The sequence below is a fragment of the Apis cerana genome, linkage group LG11, assembly GCF_029169275.1.
Source record: "Apis cerana isolate GH-2021 linkage group LG11, AcerK_1.0, whole genome shotgun sequence".
In the NCBI taxonomy this organism is placed as follows: domain Eukaryota; kingdom Metazoa; phylum Arthropoda; class Insecta; order Hymenoptera; family Apidae; genus Apis; species Apis cerana.
The window spans coordinates 13,726,671-13,750,000 of NC_083862.1; the positions used below are offsets into that span (position 1 = coordinate 13,726,671).

Sequence of the window (23,330 nt, forward strand, 5' to 3'; positions counted from 1 at the left end):
ACGTTTTGGAATGAATATTTGTCAAATAAAATTTAATCAAACACTATTGTATTACTCAATAGTAAATCTCGTATAATTTTTTTCCCGAAAAATTACATATAATAGATGTAATTTTCTACCAACTGTATTTCTAAAACATCCTAGAGCTTCTAGTATTCAGGATAAAATTCTACTATGCACTGTTTAGAATATCCCTCATCTCATGGTCGAAGAAAATTTGTCACCCAGTATACGATGGAATATTCGACACGAAGAGATCTTGGCGCGGATCTACGAAGTGGAAGAGGTTAGGTGGAGGCAGGACGAGGAGGATTAACATTCGTGGCGTGTAACTAAATGTCTACGTCGTGGTGCGATGCGACTGCTTCACTCTCAGGGACGTTAGCACAGGGATAAAAGTCGAAGGAATGGAATTCAGGGCCGTCTTCCTCGTTCATTCGTTCTTTCCTTTTCATTTCGGCTTTAATTTATCTTGGAGATCTTTGTAATTTTTGTTAGATGCTCGATTAACCTTCATCGAGTGAATATAGATTTCTTCATTGCTTCTTCATGGTAAAATAAAATTATTTTGAACAATTTTTCGACTAGATAGAGGTATACGATAACGTTGATAAGAATCATAAATTATCTAGTGTCCTACTTCTTTCATCAATGCGATAATGAAACATGCGGCAAACATGGTAGATAGACTTCTACCATACTTTTGAAAATATCTAAAATCGATCTACGAAATTATATTTATAAATTAATATTATTAAATATTAATTTACGTGGTACAATAATGAAGTTATTGTTAAAATCAATATCAAAATCATGGGTTCGCGTAAGAAATAAAATTTGATAAATTTATAACATTCCATTAAAATTCCCCTAAAAATTACCAGATCTGTGTATCCAGAGGCGTTAGAACGATGATAAGAAGACGAGAGAACTTTACACACGATATGGAAGTTCACGGTAGTTGATAGATAAAACAAGATTGCTTATTGTGCACGCGTGTACTTACACGATCCGGGAGCTTATCTTATCGGCCAGCCATTGGACCTGATGAATCGACATGATAATGAGTGACGCTTCACTCAACGCTGCAGCTCCGAAAACTACCGAAATAGTTACCGAAATTAGACGAACTTAGCCGAATAGTCGTCGAAAACGAACGAAGATGATCGAACGAAAGAAAATTGCCATTTTTACCGAACGAACTTCTTTAACGAAGATTTCAACGTATCGATATTTAATCAAATTAAATTTAAATTAACTTCTAAATCATTCTCTACGATTATTTATGATATTATTTATCGTCGAATATAATAGACATTGAGTCAAAGTTTATTGGTCGAGATCAAGATATTCAATTTATCTTGAAATATTTTTCACATTTTTATGATCTTTATTTTTACACGCACCTTTTTCTGAATTCCGTCGAAACTTGTTTTAACAATATTGTAACAATATTATTGCTTTTCAGATTTTTCAGTCTGGTTTATTACATATCGTACCAATCCAATTTATTTTTTTCTCTTCCACATGCATCGTGTCTTTTCGTCTTACAACTCGTTTACAGGTTCAATCGTTTTACGATAAATATTTCGTAATCTCTCTGCTCGATGTATCAAAGATCTTTATCAATATCTTGCAGCAATTGGATATAAAAAGAAGGAAAAGAAGAATTGGGAACGAACAAGTAGATCCGACTCGAGAAATGTACATATATTCTTCGGAGGGAACGTTATATCATTCTCGATTAAGGATGATACCGTCCCTCTTGCTTTTGATTATTACACAATCGGGCAATTATTAATACGTTGGGCCAACCAGATGATGGCGCGATGATGATGGGAAGCATTTGAAAACGAGATCAGTCTCGAAGCTCGATTACTCCTTTGAATATTCTGCTTTTAAATCATAACAACAATTTATTCGTTATGTAATATACATTACTAAATATTATATTATTTGCCTCACATTTTTTCCACACATCGACAATAGACAAAAAAAAAAAATTCTTTTGTAATATAATGTTTAGATTTTGACCTTATTTATTTCTACGAATCTTCAATTTATCGATATATATTGAACTTATCATTGATTCCAAACCACTTCAATCGATCACGTGTACAAAATCGTTTCAATCGTATTGAAGTAAACGAATAGATAGATAGATTTCAAATGACATACTTTCAGAATTACTTTCAAGATATAATAATAAAATGAAAACGAAAGAGAAAAAAAATTTTTGGTATTTTAAAAATGAAATTTGTATGAAAATTTATACACACGCACACGGATATTTCAGAATTACTTATTTACGCGTATATAATTACATAAGAAATATGATTACATAAGAAAATATTCAAATATGCGTATTCAGTCAAGATTATAATGTTATATATTGGTCGACGTGCATATTTGCATATTTATAGAAGTACGTTTTTTCTTCGACATGTTATTAATTATCGCTCATTATAATTTCATTCCGCGTAACAAGTCACGTAAGAAAATTCCTTCCACTTCGAACCCTGTGCCATTTCCTCCCCTCCTCCATTCCTTTAATTCTTTTTTCCCTTTTCCCAATCGGACAATACGGGCCATTGATGGATATTGTTCCTTCCTGGAACGATCACTACGAGACAAGCGAGCCGTTGTCTTCGAGAGGCATCGATGCACAGGACTTTCTTCAACCGAGTTGTCGATCCGGCCAGATATCTTTCTAAAACGGTTCTGGCTCTCGGCCAAAGTGTCTCGAAAACGTCAACCGAAATCCACGAGTGCGGGAGATGGTATCGTAAAAAGTCACGGGAGCTCTAACTTTATTCTCGATGGACAAATTTTTGCACACGAGGTTTCTACGATAATCAATTCTCGGCTCTTTTTAAAGAATAATTAATTTTTCACATTTCACAAATGAAAATTGATATTTATTTCGACAATTTATCACTTAACTTCCGCCATGACAGTTCTTCGATAAATCCTGTACGAGACTACATCATCTAACTTTCTTGCAATCCGAGCGTCATCTTCAGTCAGTCTGATTAACCAGAGTAAAAATGGCGGCACAACGGTCGAACGAATTTATTTGCCCGCGCAACCCCTCACGAAAAGACCTACGCGATGCTTTATGATCGCAGCAACGTTTCCGAGGCATTACATTCCTCACGCGCCTACACTCTTCCCGCTTCGAGGCACCGAGGCCGCGACTTTTAGAAGTTTCGTTTTTTACCTCCTACCGATGATTTACAAGAAAAGGAAAGAGAGAGAAAAAGCATACATTGCTCTCGAATCGAGATGCACGTGTGTAAGTACGAATGAGGAATAGTATATACATACAAGCTTGTGTCACGTGAGTACACGTGCAATGGATTTATGCGTGTACCGCACGCATCGCATAATTCCACCAATGAAAAATTATTAACCGACCATTTGCCTTACGTGACTTTCAGTCAGTATTTTTTATGAGCAGAATTATTTTTCGTTGAATCAAGAAAGTAAAGATAGAAATACCTTAGAGGAATAAAATTATAACTATAATTTTGTAGAAATTTATCTTGAATAGTGAAGATTTAGTTATGAATTTTTAAGTTGAATATATCTTTTCTAAATTTTTTTTTTCAATTTATTTTATTTATCATTCTTGGTTTTAGTTTACTTGAAGGTGAAATTCTTTTCCACAAGTTTTTATCTTGCGAGCCATAAAAATACATGTCGACCGTTTGGAAATTCCAGTGATACCAACGAAACAAAAATCATTATATAACTAGTACAACAAAATTGTAATATAATAAACTACTTATTAATTTTTAATTTACTTATATTATGTTAATTTACGAATTATATGTTACAAACTAATATACAAAATTCTCATATAATAATGTAGTCATTTCTGTTATATTATTTAATTTATAATATAAATATAAATATAAAAAAAGTTCAAATTTATACACATTTTTACATATGATTTCTATAACAAAAAATACTTATCACAAATTTGAACCGTTCTTATATTTTAGAATACCAATTCTCTTATACATATTTTATTGTGAAAAACTACTTTTTTATATTTTTTATATATTATATACCTTTTTACCTTTTATAATAGCTGTCAATTTAAATGCATTGTTATTAAAATTGTTGCATTGTTATATACTCAAGTATAATTATCAAATATATTACCGATGACGATGCCAATCGCGTTGATTTCGGAATCCTGACGACATCTTTACCTGACAGTATTAGAAGGTCAACTTCAATCTAATGCTGCCCGGTAAGATGTGAACAGATACTCCGTCCGATGTTTTTAGCTCTAATCCACCATCCTCGGAGTTTGTCTCTTGCCCTTTTCGCATATTTCTTCATCCATTTGTTTTGTCTACACTGTTTTTATCATTCGTTTATTTCGTTCCTTCCCTTTCCTCTCTCTATTTCGTACATACACTCTTATGTTTTTTTTTTTTTACAATTAGAAATAAATCGTGACGAATACGTACCGAGTGTAATTTTTAAACGTTGGCAATAATTGTTGATCCGTCGGTAAAAAAGTAATCTCTACCATTAAAATCGTGAAAAAATAATTCTCAAAGTGGTTCGACTTTACTTCGAAGAAATAAAGGGCTAAGAAGTCACTGTCCGCTTTATACGTTTAGTGAACCAAGCGTGAAAAAAAGCGACAAGACCAAAGTACAAATAAATGCAAAAAGTAAAGAAAGGGAGAAAACATGCAGGTAACTGGAGAAATGCATTCATGAAATTCATGAAAGGGGAGGAAAAGGGAACAATTAGTCACATGCGATTGAATAGATAACAAGAAAGGACATGGACGTTATTACCGAGTATATTTTGTGTAGGTTTTTAATATTTTTTCAGTTTAAAAATTACACAATTAATACAAGGATATCGAGCATGCAACAACGACCAAAGAAGGCATGCCAATAATGAAAACACAGAAAATATAAAATCATGAATAAAACATAACATAATCACGAATAATTGCAAATTCTCACCAAAAGTACCTATGATTAATCCATAGTATAGACTTTTAAACTACATTTCATGTTCAGATCAAGTTCAATATATAGAAGGTATCGATTGTAAAATTCAAACTATGCGATTACGACGATTGTGCCTCTTTTTCCACATGGAATAAATCGAATGTTTCTCGGCGTTTTTCTTCTTTTTCGAATAGATTCGTTTGCCAAGCCCCATTACCGCAGGAGATAGCATCCTCCAGATAGAAGGCGACCAGGGTGGAGATGAGGGGGTTGCCTCCGATGGTAGGAGTGGCAAGCATGTTTTATGTAATCACCAACCGACTCTGCGGGGCTTGGTATTAATACTGGCAATAAATAAACGCCGTCAGGGAGAGACTCGATCCTAAGGCATCTCGCTGTGCTTCGTCTGCCTCTTACCTCCTCTCTCCACCCTCTTTTCCCCATACGCATAGGCGTCGCAAGACTTTTGTACATGGAATAAAATCATGCGAGTTTTTCTATCCTTCTTTTCTCTCGCTTTTTTTTTTCAATAACTTTCAAACTTTCTCTTTTTTATGTAATGTAATGTCGAAACCATTATGCTGCTTGCACTTTTCAAGACATACCAAAGTTTACGTACTTACATAATTATAGATTGCTCCAACACTATGCTAATGTCGATACAAAAGAAAGAAAAAAATAGTTGCTACATGTTGCTTCTAATTTATTCATTTATTTTTTTTTTTATTTGATTTCAAATAAATATAGTTTGTATTAACGATGTAGATATCGACGCTTATGTGCACGCAACCACTTCTCTCATTTTCTCCTATTCTTTTCCAAGCATCCATTCACATTTACTTTTTCTTATTCGAATACTTACAGACAATTTTAATATTTAAAACGAATAATACGCGAGTTTATATTCAGGTGTTGTCACAGAATACTACGGAGTCGAGGTCGATTGTCCACACAACCAATGTCACCAATTTTTTAATACTTCCAATACGCCGTTGGTATACTCATATATATATATATACATATATGTACAATTCGACTTCACCCGTATTATCAACGCAATGAAACACTTGCGCTTATAACCGTTACATTGCATTAAGGCGCGTTTACAAAGTTTTCATAACCACAAACTATTTATATATTTTTAATTGCTAATCTACTTCTCACATATATTATAGCGTAATAAATATAATAAAATAAAATAGATATTTTCTTATATATTAATTAATTTTAATACTTTTTCGATTTTATTTAATATATATATATATTATTTTCATGATTATACGCATGCAGAGACTGCATTCAATATAAGCAACTTCTCTCTCTCTCTCTCTCTCTCTCTCTCTCTCTCTCTCTCTCTCTCTCTCTTTTTCATAGTATTCAGAGCCGCTTCTTCAGTGAATTTACATTTCCGTGTATCTAGTAACCGGTTTTATGAAGCGACTCATGGTTTGCAACTTAAGTAGAAATTTTTCTCTCTACGAAATATCATTTCCCCCTCTCATAGAGATACACGAAATAATGTAACGACATCGAGGCTGCTTTTTCATACGACTAACATAACGTCTGGATTTAAAATTATTCGAAGGAAGTTGTTTAAAATTCATCCATTGAAATTGAAAACTTTTGAAATTCGCAATTTTTAAAAAGCTTGAAAAATCAAGAATGTCCATCACAAAAAAGGGGCAACAACAAGATAAAATACGAATAAAATACGAAACGAGAAGAAATTTTAATTTTTCTTTGTTGATCATATGTATGTGCTCACGCTTGCGAATAGAAGAAAAAAAAAAAAAAGATAAAAATGAAGGGGGAGAAAAAAATAAAAAATTCTCGTAACCAGTCATGCCATCCATCGCTCGTTATCGCACGACCAGTTGTATCAACTGTCTCCGCCTTTATGCAAATGGCCGAAGGCTAATATCCATAATGAGCATTAATCTGTTCTTTTTTTTTTTTTCTTTTTTTTTTTTTTTCTTAAAGATGGCTGGTCTGGTTCAGCTAAGAAGGAACGACATCCTATGCTCGCAGAAAAGGGAGACGAAAACTCGATACGCTATTTCACGATACAGTACGACGGAATACTTTCATAGGCTATCGTTAAATTTAATTAATGCTATGGAATGTAAATGTTTTTTCATAAATTTTCATATATTCGAGACATTAATAGAAAGTCATTATAATTCATTTTTCATTAATAATAATAAAAAAGGATAAATTTAAATGAAAGATTTCGAAAGTATTATAATTTAAAAATGATATAAACGCTTCAAAAATATATAAATAAGATAAAATAATTGCCTATTTTTAAGGTCCGTTGACACACACGTGTAATCATATCCTATTCTCATGTTACTCGAGAACGTTCGATTCCACAGTTCTTTTTTCCATTCTTGTTGTAATCATAGAAAACAAGATAGAGTATCGACTTATTATAATATGTAATATGTACTTCCTCTACGCGATTAGATATAAACAAGATGTTTGGATTAATTTGCTGCGCACGCGAGAATTTCTCAATAACAAATAACCTGAATTCGTGGAATCGTTCGAAGGGTGGAAAATATTTTTTATTTCTTTCTATTTGTTTAGATACGGTTTCTTATGAAATGGGAAGAAGAGAAGAATAGAGGAAAGGGCGAGATAAAGAAAAGAAAAAAGAGAAAGAGAAAGGAGGATACCCGTTGCATAAGCTATATTTAACTGCACCTGCTGGCGCCAGACTATTCGCACACGCGTTCACATGCACATTATACGCGTTGCTATACAAGACGCAACGCACTCTGGTGTCGAACGTCCGTTTCATCCAGCAGGACAAGGGCGTGCATGTGACGAGACACTCTTGATTCTATTTTGTAATGTTTGAAATAATTTGATACATTTAACATTTTATTTTAAATATTAAAATTTTTCAACAATTTATAGAATTTTGGAATTTATTTCATTTAAAATAGAATTTATGAAATTTTAATCTTTTTTTAAATTTTCGTTATTGAAGTATTTTAAAATTTAATCATATATTATATTAAAACAAAAGATACATTTCTAAAATTATTTAAAAAAACTCAACGTGATATGTATTGAGTAGCATAACACGCAAAGTCCAGTCGTGGTCCTCTCGATAATGTTCCCCCTTCTTACTCTACCGATCCCAACCGAAACGAATCTAATAATAACTTGACCAGATCATGCTCGAATAATTGGTAGGGAAAGAAACAGAGGAAAAAATATCGAAACACGAGTCCACCGAGGGTAAAATGTGCTTCTTAGACGCGCGGCCAAATATGGAGCGACACCGAATGATCTTAGAAAACCACTACAGTGTTTAATTTAATTAAACTACGCGAAACATGCGGATGACGATGAGCTTGACCAATGGGTGTGTCCGTGTCTAACGATACCCGCCTACCCACTTTCAACATTCCTTGTATTCGAATCGACTCAACTGTTTCAACCGATAATATATAATTTTAAAAAATATGAAAAAAATATGATATACAATTAATTTCGTAGAAAAAGTAATTTTTAATTTTAATTGAATTCCATCTAAACGAATAGAAAAAGAAATAATAAAAAGAAGTAAAAATAGTAACACAAGTGGGCACGTGGTATCCATGTTCAAATTACGCGCGTTATATAATCCTACGATCGTTCCGGCAGGACGTGACTATCGATAAATCATCATGTTTCAAAACGATTTTTTAAAGAATGAAACTTATATTTTTTAAAAATATATAAAACCGTAAAACCGTTTTATAACTATAAACATATATAAACACATATATTTTAAATATAATGAAATATTGTAAATTAATATATGTATCTGTAAGCGAAAAAAATAAATAGAAAGCTTTAAATTTAAAATAAAATTTACACTCACCATGTGCAGAATGTTCAAGATTTTTCCAATAATATATGATTATCATCGTGGATATCGACTTCACCAAATCCTTACAAGGTCTTCGATCGATCCTTTACTGGAAGTAAAACGAAGAGGGCGTAGAGGAAGACCAGTGCACCATTCCAGATATAAGATGTGACGCACTCTCGACTAAAGTGCACGATGACTTGTCGCCGCCATCCTTTATGCTAACGAGAAGGCTCAAAGAAATAGATTTGTCAGGAGATTCGCAGATTGTCACTGAGAATCGCACAGGAGAAGAAAGGATTATTCTTTCGTGTCGCGCAAGCCCGAAAACCGCACTGTCAGACGGAAGCATGGCACACGATTGAAAACGAATCTATAAAGGAGAAGGATATAATGACGGAAGATGCAAAAAAGCGTTTCAAGCCAAGCAAAAACTGATGAACTGAGAAGAGTGGGGACAAACGGAGAGACGCGAACGAGAGTAGACTTCCTTCCTCTTTCGCCAACGCATGTGCGAGAGGATGCAAGCGAGAACTGACTTCATTCGTCGACGCGTATTCCTCGTTTCTTGTCGAATTTCTTGTCGAATTCTGACCACGAATGGATTTAATAATGGACTCAATAAACTCTTAAAATTCACGAAGTGAAAACAAACGATTAGGAACGACGATCGCGATTAAAGTAACTCCGTTCACCAACGGAATGATCGTCATCCACGAAACTAAACGAACTGCCAAGCAACTCGACACAAACGAACTTCCAAACTGGTGGAACGAGCGGCGCGAACTAAGCTGCGCGGAGGTTGGCGAGAACTCCGGCCAGTCACGAATGCGCGTTTCCATCGTGCCGCCATATGGTGGGGATAGACGATGTGCGTATGAGTGCGTTCATTCCACCAAGCGACGGAAGCATAGTGGGGAGTGGGGCTTGCGCGATATCGCAGGAGCGGGGATGCGGCTTAACGCACCCCGTGAATGATGCAGGTGACAAGTAGGGACGATGATTGCATTCGTTCATTGCTACTGTATATTGTTAATTAATTTCTTTGTTGTAATTATGGATTATTATCTATTGGAGATACATAATATTTATATTTAACAAATACAATTTACTCGTTATAATTGAATTTTAATCAATGAAAGATAATGATTATATATATATATTGATGTACATAATTGAGTGCAATTGAACGATACATTTCACAAGAAATATAACGAATTCATCATTAAATAACTATTGTAACTATTCAATTAACTCGCTATTCATAGAAAGTAACGTAAAGTAGTTAATACACTCGTATCGCTGTATTTTACGACGCGTTAGCATAGAATGCTTCGTCACCGAGTTCAAGGATGATAACGCTTCGCATTACAGGCCATTTACGTATCTTTTTTTTACCTTATAAACTCCCGTTGTAAATATTATGTGGTATTTTGAAGAAACGGAAAAGTAGTTGCAAGTAAAAGTAATGTAATAATGATCACTTAATTATCAACGATACGTATCATGAACACGAATGATTGCGACAGAAATTCTTATCTCGATTGCGTGATAATGCGTGTTCAAATGGAACGTTCGATCCATTACAACAATGATTTACATCGTCTACTCCGTGCAATATAACTTGTCGTTGGAATGAAAATCTCACCCCGTTCAACAGCTGTATCATTTATGTAACCAGTGCACTTATATTCCATGTTGGTAATATCTTATCGATGCAGAACGACCTAACGACCCTGTGTTTTTTCACGTCCCAAATTCAAAAAATTTTATCGCGTTTAAAACTAATGTTGCACGATGCCTGCTCTTACGAAATAGGGCGAAAGTGGCATTCTATCGATAATGAGTTGAACAGATAATCATGTCTCGATGCGTGGAGAAATGGATACACATAGTTCATATTGCATCATGTCAGGACTATGTCGGTAGTTGTAGATGAGATGCGAATGGAAAACGAATTTTTCATTATGAAATAAAAAATTAACTTTAGAACCGTTATCTCTATAACCCGCTACAGATATAGATAATACTTTTTTGACAGTAAAAAAAAAAGTACTATAAATTTTAATTTTTTGTACGTTTTTTTACAGACTACATAATCCTAAAAGTAAGAAGATGACGTAAACACTTAATTTCATTGCGTTCTCAATACTATATGCTAATGGTATTTCATAATGAAGGATGATTTCCAACTACGGACAACGTAATTTTGAATAAATCGTGACCGCACCTTTACGCCGTGAAACACGTTAAAAGCAATTTTCCTAAAAATGGTGGCCGGAGTCGATGGTCAACACGTATACTACCGGAAAGCAGTATATTGAAAAACTTCTTGTCCCACAAATCGTTCCATCATTCAAATGCAAATCCATCTACCTTTTCTTTTTCTCCACGAAGATGACGGTCATGAATATATGGAAGGCCAAACTGTTTGAATATTTAGCCACGACCATTATGTACCCGGTTACCCGCTAAACGCATCGCAAGTATATTGCTGCTTTCTTCATTTCAAGTTAAAAAATTCGTACTTCCATCTAAGTAAACATTGAAGAACATGTTCACGAACCAACCTAAAAAAAAAAACAGTTGTCAATCATGGTCTTTTCTTTTCAAAAATATATTCTAGAATTTCATCGCTGCACGTGTATATATATATATATATATAGTGATACAAACTTCACAACGCTTCACAACCTTTGATTCTTCAAAACTGATGATGGAAGATAGATTCTTCTCTTCTCGCCTATCACGGAAATCTATATCAGGGGACGAGAGAATGCAACAGGCTCGGTTGGCTCGTTTTCAAAGAATAAAAAATGAAGAAATTCGCCATCACGGTCAGTGACACTACTCACGATCGGCATATTTCCTTGACCACGTCATCCTCGAACAGTGACCCCCGTGGTAGGGCGAGAATTTGCGGAGTGTATTAGTAGGCCATGACGAAAATATCAGACGGTCCGGATAGTAATAGCAAGCATCTAGACGGCATTGACCGCGCCCGAATCCGCGCGCAGGTCGTTCCCCGTTCCTCGTTGCTGCTCGTTAAAGTCACATTTAGTCAGAGGAGGCTTTACCTAGAGTCGTATATGCGTATTTAGAAACGGCGTTATACCAGAGCATCGTTATAGTTTTTCGCTTGGTCGGTTGCGAGGTCAGGAACCATGAAATTATGCAAAAGCGAAGAGCGTCCAGAATGATTTCCCCTCCTAGTCTCTCCTTCTTCGATTGCTCGTATCGATTAAACATCCCTTACAAACAGATGTCTTTTGTAGAGCACAGTTTTCCTTAAAATTTTTCACTTTTACCACTCTACGATCCCTTGACATTCTCTTGAGACTCTTGTTTACCCTGCAAAAGATTTTATCGATTAGAATTCTGGGGAAGGTTGAATATTTTCGAATATTATGCATATTTACTAATCTTGATACTAAATTTCCTCTTAAAAATAGAATAATATATCACAAACGAATATTTCAATCTTTAAAAGAAAATGGATTTCAAGAAAGAAGTTTCAAACCGGAGTTAATTTTCCAAGTCCAACACTGTTACTCTCCCGAACGGGGGATTATACCGGAAATGCGAATAGTTCACAGAGGTAAAGGAATACATAAGCCACACCTAGATATAAAGCGAGTGAAATACATGTAGACAAGGTAGAAAGGTCGAGTCACTAGTATATATCCTTTTTCTCGCTATATCCTTCCTAGCTTCTATGTCCTTCCTTTTTCTTTTTTTTTTTTTTTTTTTTTTATTCTTTTTGCCATCGACCCAATATGCCGCTCCCATGTTTGTCAACTACATATGTGCTATTGTAATACGACGATGGTTCCTAAGCGTGTTGGCATGAAACGATCGCTAGAAAGACGAGTTCCATTTCAACTTCCTCGGTCCAAACTGCATAAAATATAACCAATATACCTTTACGATCAATAAAACTCTTCTTTATGATTGTCACTTCGCATATTCGACCGTTTTGAATATACACTACTATAGAAAATATATTTTAATAACCGGAACACTTTAATTAACGGTAATTAAAATAGACCTCCGTTATAATATCACATTGCGCCATCAACAGAATTGATTTAAACAACGTGTCTGAAAAATTCATGAATATTATCGATAAAACGAATTTATCGTATGATAAAATATTTTCTGATGTTTTTATCTATTTTGAGAGAATATTTACGTCATCCGATCTTACCTAACAAAAAAGGATTACAAATCGAATGATTTTTTAATTAGAAGCCATTTGCACTGCCACCTGAAACGAATAGTATTATGTTTGTATTCTGCATAAAAAAATATTAGAAAAAAAAATACATTACATAATCGAACACATTACATGGTTTTTATATCCTTATCAGAAACTTATTAATAAAGTAATTGTTAGTAATGATAAATATATATCGTTTACACACATATCTATAATTTTTCATTTCTCTATTTCTTTCTCAATAGAAGAGATGCTTCTTTTCATATAATACTAATGTAATCATAGAATGCATTAAAAATACATGTATGTAAATATGATCGAACCTTGAAACTAAGCGGAATAATTTGAATAAGATGTGGAAACTTCTCGAAAAATAATTATTAAAAATATAATATCGAAACTTATTATTTGAATTATTATATATCTATAAATTATATGTCTTTATAAATATTATATATCTTATAATTATATATTTTTATTTTATTTAATAATTTTTACATTACAGTAGTAACCTAACTTTTTAATTTTAAAACCGACATTGCGGTTTTCATGCCCTCGAAATATATGTAAAATCTGTGATTTTTTTATTTTGTTCACTTAACATTAATAAAAGAAATGAAAATAAATATCGATAGAGATATAATTAATAAGCGATCCTGGTTAGAAAGTGAAGAGCGAAAAAAAAACGCGAAGAAACGTAACGAAATTGTAACGAAGGACAAACAGACCAGATAACCCGACTATACCTCGGTTAGCAACACGATCGTCTGACTATTACGAGAATGATAACAAGCATGTATATGCTCACCACAGTATCTGGGGTTATCATTTTCTTTTTCTCCATTCTGGAACCAACCGAGGGAAGTATTTAACTCTGAAGAATCAGAGAATGGTCCAGGGGTCATTGAAAGGAACAGACAGCCTATCCAATCATTACTTTTATTCTTTTCTTCTCTATTTTTGATTTCTTTTTAATTTTCTGGAACGTTTAAAAAATATCGATAATTACTTTGATGATGATTTTTTTCTTACTCTTTTCTCTTTTTTTTTTTTTTGTTTTTTAATTACAAAATTAAAAAAAATATATATTACCTTCAAGCAAATTATCATTTTACGTCTTCAATAAAAAAAGTGTAAACATTCAAGCACATTAGAACTCATATTATGTATGTATATATGTATATAAATATATATACTTACTTTTTATTAACCTAAAAATCTTATGATTATTCATGAATGCATATCAAAGCATGGAAATAATAAGAAAGATCTATTACTAAAAAAATATTCGTATTTTGTCTCTTACAAAAATGAAAAGATTGTCGTAAGTCAATATAGTGACTACGATCATATTATATGCATATGCACAACTGAGAAACATTTTAAACGCAAATATTGTCGCAGTTCAGCACATCGAGGGTCTTCGTATCCGCTGACGTCACATTGACCCAACGACTCCGCCGAACTTTGCGCCACATTAACATATCGATTTACAAGCATTTATATACGTTCAATTTCTATTTGAAAGAATGAATGTTCCTAATCAAACATTATAAAAGAAAAACCGCGGCAGCTTAATAATCAGCATCATCAATTTGCATCGAACATTTTCATTTTAATATTATTAGGATAGCTGTTCAAGAATGATCTATAGAAATTCATCGTTCCCATCGTAATATATAAGAAAATATTGTATTTCGATAATAGGTACTGATAACTTTTTTATTCAATCTTGTTATGTAATAAAATCGTTTTATTTTGCTAAAAAAAACAGGATATTTTAATAAATTTGTCAATCTTAACGATGTATTAATAAATAATAGGTTATTAATCTCGATTATATATTAATTGTGAAAACGTATTTACACAAATAATTAAAATTTTTTACCTTTTAATAAAACACAAATAGAATCAACGATTGATGTAATTTTATATATACATACATGATAGAAGTTTTATTAATTAATAGACAAATTATAAAATAAATATATATTTGATACACTTTTTCGTCTCGTATCTTAAGATTTTTTGAGTATTTAATGCTATTTTTAATATTACCGATTCAGCATAGAATAATTGTATTAATGGATTGAACATTTAAATATTAGAATTAAATGTATTTGTATGAAACTACAAGTATAATAGACAATAAAATTTAGAAATCTGTATTTTTTAAATTGTTTATAAATATATTTCTTTAAGTAAAAATTTTTATTATCGCAATAATATAAATGATTAAAAGTAATTTAAACGACAATTGTTTCCAAATTAATTTCAAACAATCTTGAAAGTCGAAAAATTAATTAAATATTTTTCTACTTCAATATTATAATTAAAATATTTATCATAAAGTTGCTTCTTTTTTCAGTTCAGTACTGCCATCATGTGGATCTTCAATGAATTAGTTAAGAAATTGAACTGATACTCAACCGATAATTTTTATTAGTCGATAAGTAATTTAATTGATCTACATCAATTCATACATTATGTTTTTGACAATTTGAAACACAATAAATAATGTGAGAAATAATTTATAAAAACAAATATTCGAAATATATTTTTTATTTGTTATGGCGTGGACAGTGCTACAAGTTATATGAGAAAATAACATAAGTGTATTTAATGTATAACTGAAATTATGTTGAGTAACATAATTTGATTACTGTGAACATAAGTATAAATCTTTTATTATTTTGTAATATCGATATACAATTTTTTTATTTCTAACAAAAATTCCTATAAAAAGTTATTTATTATATCTCTTGATTTTTACATATTATTCTTAAATAATATTCTTTCAATGTGTATTGCTTTTTTATGGGATTTGAACAGGGTATTTCATCATCTGAATTTGTATCCATTTCTAATAAAACTTTCCTTTTCATGGTATTATTGATTAATTGATTTGAATTATTATTAATATCATAAAATTTTTCATACTGTGCCAAAAAACTGAATTCTCTTAACCTTTCTAATATTGATAATGAAAGAGCATTCGTAGCTACTTTATATGCTTTTTCTAAGGATTGTTTGTAATTTATTCCATGGAATTTGGTCTGTAACAACAACTAGTATTATTTATAATGAAATCAATGAGATGAAATTTTAGAAAAAATAAATACCCTTTTAATTAATTGATTATATTTATATGTTGCAAATGGTTTAAGACTTCGTTTATGAATCCAAGCACATTCAAGTTTTTCTTCATTAAAGAATGTAACATAATATTTAATCTATAAATTATATATATTTTATTATTCTGTTAAAAAAAATATTATATAAAAAAAAAATATATAACTTTACAGGTATAAAAGAATTTTTAGGTAATTTATAATATGTAAAAGTATCAGGACAATCATTTATTATTCCAGGCCACCATGGAAAATCTTTCATATGTGCCCAAACAATACTACCTGCATTATAAGCATTTTCAATTAAATTAGATTTTATGGCAAATGAGTTAGGATGTTCTGGTATGTTACAAGATGCCATTGATTTATCTGTGAGATCATACACATATTAATATTAATACATATGTATATATAAAATATATAAAATTTAAAAAAAAAATATACAAACCATAATTCATTTCACAATACCATATTTTGGGTACACTTAATGGATCATGATATTCTTCAACATATCTCCATTTTTTACAATTTTTTCTGCAGCATTCAATCCATAAACCAATATCCCTCTTAGGTTGTAGCCAATATAATTTTTGTTTCCAATTAAAATCATATTGAAATAATTCTTCTGCATTTGGATTGAATACTGAAGAATTAAAAAAAAAAAAAAATACCATTTCAATAATATTAAATTCATTAAAATATCTAACACATTTTAAGTTTCCATAAATTTTACTTATTATAAATCTATGAGTTTATAAAATAGCATTATATCATACAATTTTATTACAATTTTCCCTTAATAGTAACATACTTATTATAAGTAAATTAACAGCTAACGTATACTGTTACACGCGAAAATGTGTTAATTTTTCTTTGACATCAGTATTAGTTTTCAACATATGCGTGCATTTCTTTTCACTGTTTATACACCTACCTACAGAAGATTCTTGTGCTACATTGTTTCTGTTGTTCACTACGTTCACGGATCTGTTTCCTAAAACATTTCTATCGTTTTCTTTATCGTTCGTTTGTACTTTAATCCTGTCTAATTTGGCGCGTAATCTACGTATTTGCTTTTGTGAAGAATCGAATCTATTGCATTTAGTCGTGTGTTTGTGAAACAAAGTATTATTTGATTCGTCAAATGGAATATGAATTCCGCTATCTATAGTATTTGAAGCATCTAATTCATCATCGGTGTAATACAACTTTTTTGGCTTTAAATCTCCCTTCTTAGGTTGTTTTTTGTACTTCACTGGCGCTTTCGGCGTTGGTATACTTTTCTTTTCCATCGGTGGGGTATAAAACGAGTCAGACATATTTTCAATCGATTGTTTATGAGATAAATTGAACTATTGAAAGATGGATATAAATGTGAATTTTTTACCAACTTTTTACATACATTATAAAAAAATTATTATTCCATTATGATACCTGTGACAAAAAATTTGTTGACGAATTGGAACGATTTACTTGCTCGAATTCCCATTTTTCAAATAGTATCGTGGGAGTTCGTCGATTCAAATCTGATCGTTCAAACAGAAAATTTCTTCCTTGGATATCGTTTCGAGTGGGTTGATGCATGATTGAAATTTAATTTAATACTATAACACTGTGTACCAAAGAGTATCAAAGTATTATTTTTTTTTAACGAAAAACAGTTTAATTTATCACAAAAAAAAAATCGCGGGATTATGATTAAAAATTACGAGTGAATGAGGAACCCGCCGCGTTTGTAATGGGGTTCGCATATCATATTGCACGGTATTTGTTGCAAAGCAACGAGAACCAATAAAAATTAAAATTTTTTAACAAATGACAAGCGTATAAAATATTTATCGTAAACATGTATAAAACTTATGTTATATCTATATAAATGATGTTAAACAATATTGAATTGTTCATTCATATCTAAATTGATTGAATAATTATAACATAAAATAAAATTAAATAAAATTAAATGAAAGGTAAAATAAAATAAACAAATTAATCTAGATTCTTTTAAATTTTACAATTGCCGCCATTACTTTCATTGGTTAATTGAAATTTCGTCGCGCGCAGTTATATTCTAATTCGTTGTTCCCATCGTTCGCGATTCAAAAGAGTGTCAGTCGTGTTTGTTGTACGTTATAAACCTAATGTATAAGATTTAAAAAAGATTGCATTTTATATTAAAAGTATATCCTTCTAATTATTTAAATATATTAAATCATATAATTGTGTTATTTTTATTGTGATACGTAAGTAATATTTTTAATTATTAATCACTTATCATTCGTACATAGTATGAAATGAGAAAATAATCATGATTACATTCACATTGATTAAATTAATTTTTTTTATACGATAATTATTACAATAATTAATTTTTTAAAGAATAATTATATGTAAAATATCATAATTAGATTGTTAATACTTTTTAATTAAATTATTTTAATTTAATAATAAATTAATTATATTTTTGATATTATTCGTTTTATATTTACACATATACAATACATATATAAATTAGAACTAGTTGCTTACATCATTTCTATTAGTAATCAATATTTACAAATGTGTAGTTTATTTACATTAATACAAATGATAGTTTATTTCATATCTATATATCTATATATCTATAGCTATGTGTACATATGTATATGTATGTGTGCGCGCGCGCGTATCTTAAAACAATTTAATACATATATGTATATGTATATGTATATAATATATACATATATATATATATATACACATAATATATACATATAATATATATGATATATATGTATACATCATATATCGTGATTCGGAAGTGTTATATTTAAAATATAGTTTTTAGAAAATTTAAATATATAAATTACAATAATTTTTACAATTCTTTAAGAATTTCACATTTATATAGTATTTGAAAAATTGTTTTTCTCCGATCAAATTATATTTGATTGCCGAAAATTGCCGAAGCTATCTTCGGCTCATTCGGGTACCCACATAGAAAATGGAGTTTGAGCAAAGCAAGCGAAGCAGCTATTCGCCATCGTTGATGGGCGCTCAACGACAGTTCGGAGCTGGGTGCATCACATATCTTGTGACAAACGTGGATTTTTGTGCTTAATGCGGACAAAAAGTACGTCGAAGTGAAACTAAAGCAGTGTGCAAAACGTTTGAAGGTAAGTTTATACGTTTAGCAAGGCAATTAAGGACAAAAATTCAGAACGAAAACTCTAGGCACAGGCGACCATCCGTTTACAGAACGCATAAACCATAATCTGCGCATGCGCGATCGCGGGAACGATAAATTTACGCAGAGAGCCGAGTATACATGATCGTAAAGAGTTTTCGAGCAAATGATTGGATAGCCTACTATTGCTCTGAATTTATGAACCTAATATGAAAAAGATTTTATGTAATAATTTCTTATGAGATAATGTATTTGCACTTCTTGTATATGATAAGAAGAATTATTTTACAACTTAATGTAACGTCTTTTCTTTTATGTATTATATATCTCTATTATGATAATTTTTATATTTACATATATAATGTCAATTCGAAATTTTATTTCGAAAGTTTTTGTTCACTATGTAGAATTTATGTGTACAGTGGTCAATAAATAATTTATTATTTAAAATCTTGCAATTTAAATTTATCATTTATATTTGTATTTTTGAATTATTTATTTTTTACATTTAATTTTTTTCTGATGCAAAAACAATCATTCATTTCTAATTGTCTTTAATTATTTTTTAGGTTTCTAAACATGTCATCTGCACAAGTTGATCGGACTACTAAAGTAAGTCAAATTACTAAAAAGGAAAATGATAAATCAAGAAAAACATTTAATTCTTCTCATAAAAAGCATAAACATGAGGATAGTCGTCATTTTAAATTTGGTAGAAAGCGTCTACAAAGTTTTACTAGCAATGGTAAATTTTTTCCACCATACAAACGTAGAAAGAAGGAAGGTGCAATTATTCCACCCACAAAATTTCTGCTTGGTGGTAACATATGTGATCCTTTAAATTTAAATAGCATGCAAGATGAGGAAATAAATAGAGCTATGAATGCTGTCACACCCAAGTCTAGCCCATTACCAACGCCTAAGCATAAAAAAGAAGTTATTGAAGTCATAATTCCACCAAATATCTGTGATCCTTTGAACCTAAGCAATTGCAATGACAATGACGAATATGAGAAACAACTTATATCACCGACAAAAAAGGGCTCTAAACGACGAAATAGAAAGAAAAAACGAGCATCTTCTGGTTCTGGGAACGATGCAAGTGATTCTATTGAAACTAAAATTAAAGACTGTGATGGTATCGATGTTGCAGAACCTATGGAACATAGTGTTTCAGAAAATGTTGAAATAGAACAGCAACAACCATCATTGAATTCACCACCAATCAATGCATCCAGTCAAGTTAAAGAATCAAAACCGGAAAGTCCACAAAAAGACAAGAATAAATTACGTTTAAAAGGTTTAGAGGAACCTAAAGATAAAAGATTAAGAAAATTAGATGTCAAAGATAAAATTGTCAGTCCTGTAATTCCTCAACCCGGAGCATGGAAGCCTAGACCGCAACATAGACCAAGTCAAGACAAAAAAAAGAAACAAACAATGCCCAAATTCAGGGAGAAAGATGCACGTTATCAATATGGAAATTATAATAGGTATTATGGATATCGCAATTCTCATAACGAAATGGACACAAGACTGACAGTATTTGCACAGCGAAAACATTTATTTATTGGGAAAGATGTATTAGACATTGGTTGCAATATTGGCCACATTACCCTTTCTGTTGCAAGAGATTTCTCTGCTCGCAGTGTAACTGGTATTGACATTGATAGAACACTTATCAATATAGCTCGAAAAAATATCAAACATTATGTCAATTGTGTACAGTCTCCTGCTGGTAATGAAGACAGTGATCATCAGGATGTAAACTTCTTCCCAATATCTATGCCAATCAATTATGGCCCAGTAGATATTCCAGGTTTCACAAAAGATAAAAGTCACAAAGGTTTCCCTTACAATGTTAATTTTGTACAGGTATCATATCATAAAAAAAAAATTATATAAATTATATTAAATAAATTTTATAAATCGTTATAAAAGAAATCTAAATATATATACATTTTTAGGGTAATTACGTGCTCGAGGATGATTCTTTATTATGTACAGAACAACCACAATTTGATGCAATTCTTTGTTTATCGATAACTAAATGGATACACTTGAATTTTGGAGATGCAGGTTTAAAACAAGCATTCAAACGTATGTATGCACAATTACGCCCGAGTGGAGTTTTAATATTAGAACCTCAAGGTTGGAGCAGTTATACTAAGAAAAAGAATCTCACAGTGAGTATTCCATTTCCAATTAGACGCGTAAAAATAAATATTTACAAATATATTGAGAATTTATCGTATATAAAAATATATTAATCTTATTTCTAATTGCAGGAACGGATATACAAGAATTATCAAAGTATTGAGTTTCGACCACATAATTTCACCCAGTATCTACTATCTTCTGAAGTCGGTTTTTCTAAATGTGAGGTATTATCGATTCCTCCCCATCCTGCAAAAGGATTCCAACGGCCGATCCATTTGTTCACCAAAGCAGATTTATCGCAAGATGATTTTAGGAAAAGTATGTTGAATAGACAAGAGCGAAGGGACGAGGAAAGAAGGAAATTGAAGGAATACGAAAGGAAATTGTTCAAGAAGGAAGACGCTAAAGAAGGGAATATGTCAGAGATCAGTCAACAAAGCAATGAATCCATGAGCCAATATGATCAGTTAGAGAATGTTTATGCCCCTAGCGCAACTCCGTGCTACGATACACTTGGTCACAATAATGATAATCAACCACCAGACGCTTCGAAAATGTGTTACGTGGATGTAAATATAGAAAACGATAAGATAGAAACGGAAAGTCAATTCGAATCGAATATAACGAGCGCATCCGAGAACGTACAACTAAATAATAAATCAACGATTGAAAATCAAACGTTAAGAAAGCGAAATATAGAAACGGAAGACGTTGTTACAGATGTAAAGAAATTCAAAAACGTGGATGGAACGTTCAGATCTGTTACGAGCGAAATTGAAAGGATAACAGAGGTTAAGGAGGAAGATACATCAAAAGCGTCAGTTTCCATAAGTAGTAGCAGCAGATCGGAAAAGGAGCAAAGAAGGAACGAATCAAATATCCAGTCGACGAGCATTGAAAAGCGTCATTCGAGCAATCATCTAAATAAAAGTAGCAACGACGAAGAGAGTAGAAAGGATGCGAAGACCGAGGAATGGAAAGAATTGGGAAATGGGTTGAGGAGTCCTTGCGTGAAGAAGCAAACAGAAAGGCAACATTGTGAATTGATCTCGGATAACACGTAAATAGATATTTTTACCCTCTACATAAAAAAAAAACAAACGGTGCTACCATACAGACTTAGGCTGTTCGACCTTTCCTATTTTCGTTCTTCTTTCCATCCATTTTTTTCCCCCCCCTCTCATAAACATCCTAAACGGGCACTAAGTATTGTGTTGGTTTCAGTGGTATTATTTATACATTGTAGCGTTGAAATATGAGTATCGAATAATATCATTTGCAATACGGAATATCCTATTTCCAGATTTCATAGGCAATCTCGACGAAAACACGGCAACGATAAACGAATAAAAAAAGGGATAAGTAATTATTATTATTTATGGACAAATAAGATATTGACAATTGATTTCTACCACGTTCGCATGTAGATCCGATCGATCTACATCCTCCTCCTCCTCCTCCTTCCCCTCCCCTTTTTTCCCAATCCGTTCCATATTTCTTCTCCTTCTTTTTTTTTCCTTTTCTCTCTCTCTTTATAAAGATTTTTAATTAATTCCGAGTTAATTACACCGAGTATAAATAGATAGTTCTCTTTTTAGGATACCTGGTGAGAGTTTCAGTGTAATGTAATTTGTATTAGCGCGTCTGAAATTAATTTTGAATATAAGAGACTATTACTATTACCAGGTGTTATATATGTGACACAACGTGTGATGCTCCATTAGAGAATGAGACTCGAGAAGGAATAACGATAATATAATAATAATAATAATAATAATAATAATAATAATAATAGTAATAATAATAG

The 23,330-nt window shown here is 31.6% G+C and overlaps 3 protein-coding genes and 1 long non-coding RNA gene across 40 annotated transcripts in view; 2 read left to right on the top strand and 2 right to left on the bottom strand.

Annotated features, from left to right (window-relative positions):
* LOC107995895 (putative mediator of RNA polymerase II transcription subunit 26) overlaps positions 1-15,099 on the bottom strand; it is a 69,014-nt gene extending 53,915 nt beyond the window's left edge. The window contains exons 1-10 of the mRNA XM_062082121.1: positions 14,958-15,099; positions 14,270-14,830; positions 13,878-14,048; positions 13,058-13,117; positions 12,772-12,951; positions 12,371-12,708; positions 11,966-12,201; positions 11,706-11,888; positions 11,527-11,606; positions 8,863-11,420 (exon numbers count right to left, since the gene is read on the bottom strand). The gene's annotated coding sequence lies outside the window, so the exon portion shown is untranslated. The remainder of the gene's footprint in view (positions 1-8,862; positions 11,421-11,526; positions 11,607-11,705; positions 11,889-11,965; positions 12,202-12,370; positions 12,709-12,771; positions 12,952-13,057; positions 13,118-13,877; positions 14,049-14,269; positions 14,831-14,957) is intronic.
* On the top strand, positions 900-3,936 carry LOC133667003 (uncharacterized). The gene is made up of 2 exons (XR_009832023.1): positions 900-3,295; positions 3,642-3,936. It is a non-coding gene; the product is annotated as an uncharacterized LOC133667003 (long non-coding RNA).
* LOC107995767 (uncharacterized) lies at positions 11,832-17,784 on the bottom strand. Its single transcript, XM_062081102.1, has 6 exons — positions 17,635-17,784; positions 17,135-17,552; positions 16,649-16,843; positions 16,423-16,569; positions 13,816-13,991; positions 11,832-11,927 (listed from the first exon to the last, which is right to left on the bottom strand). Exons 1-6 carry the CDS (start codon positions 17,782-17,784, stop codon positions 11,832-11,834), a joined length of 1,182 nt encoding a protein of 393 aa, XP_061937086.1.
* Positions 17,785-18,293: 509 nt separating this feature from the next.
* The window catches only part of LOC107996000 (7SK snRNA methylphosphate capping enzyme), a 29,299-nt gene continuing 24,262 nt past the window's right edge, over positions 18,294-23,330 (top strand). For 27 of the 37 annotated variants that reach the window (XM_062082180.1, XM_062082173.1, XM_062082165.1 and 24 more), the window contains exons 1-4: positions 18,352-19,352; positions 19,933-21,238; positions 21,331-21,549; positions 21,652-22,583. In XM_062082180.1, coding sequence (XP_061938164.1) covers positions 19,943-21,238; positions 21,331-21,549; positions 21,652-22,583 — 2,447 coding nt within the window. In that variant the 5' untranslated portion in view covers positions 18,352-19,352; positions 19,933-19,942. Of the gene's footprint in view, positions 19,353-19,932; positions 21,239-21,330; positions 21,550-21,651 lie in introns of all 37 variants that reach the window. The other 10 variants (XM_062082187.1, XM_062082186.1, XM_062082184.1 and 7 more) reach the window with 10 other exon arrangements.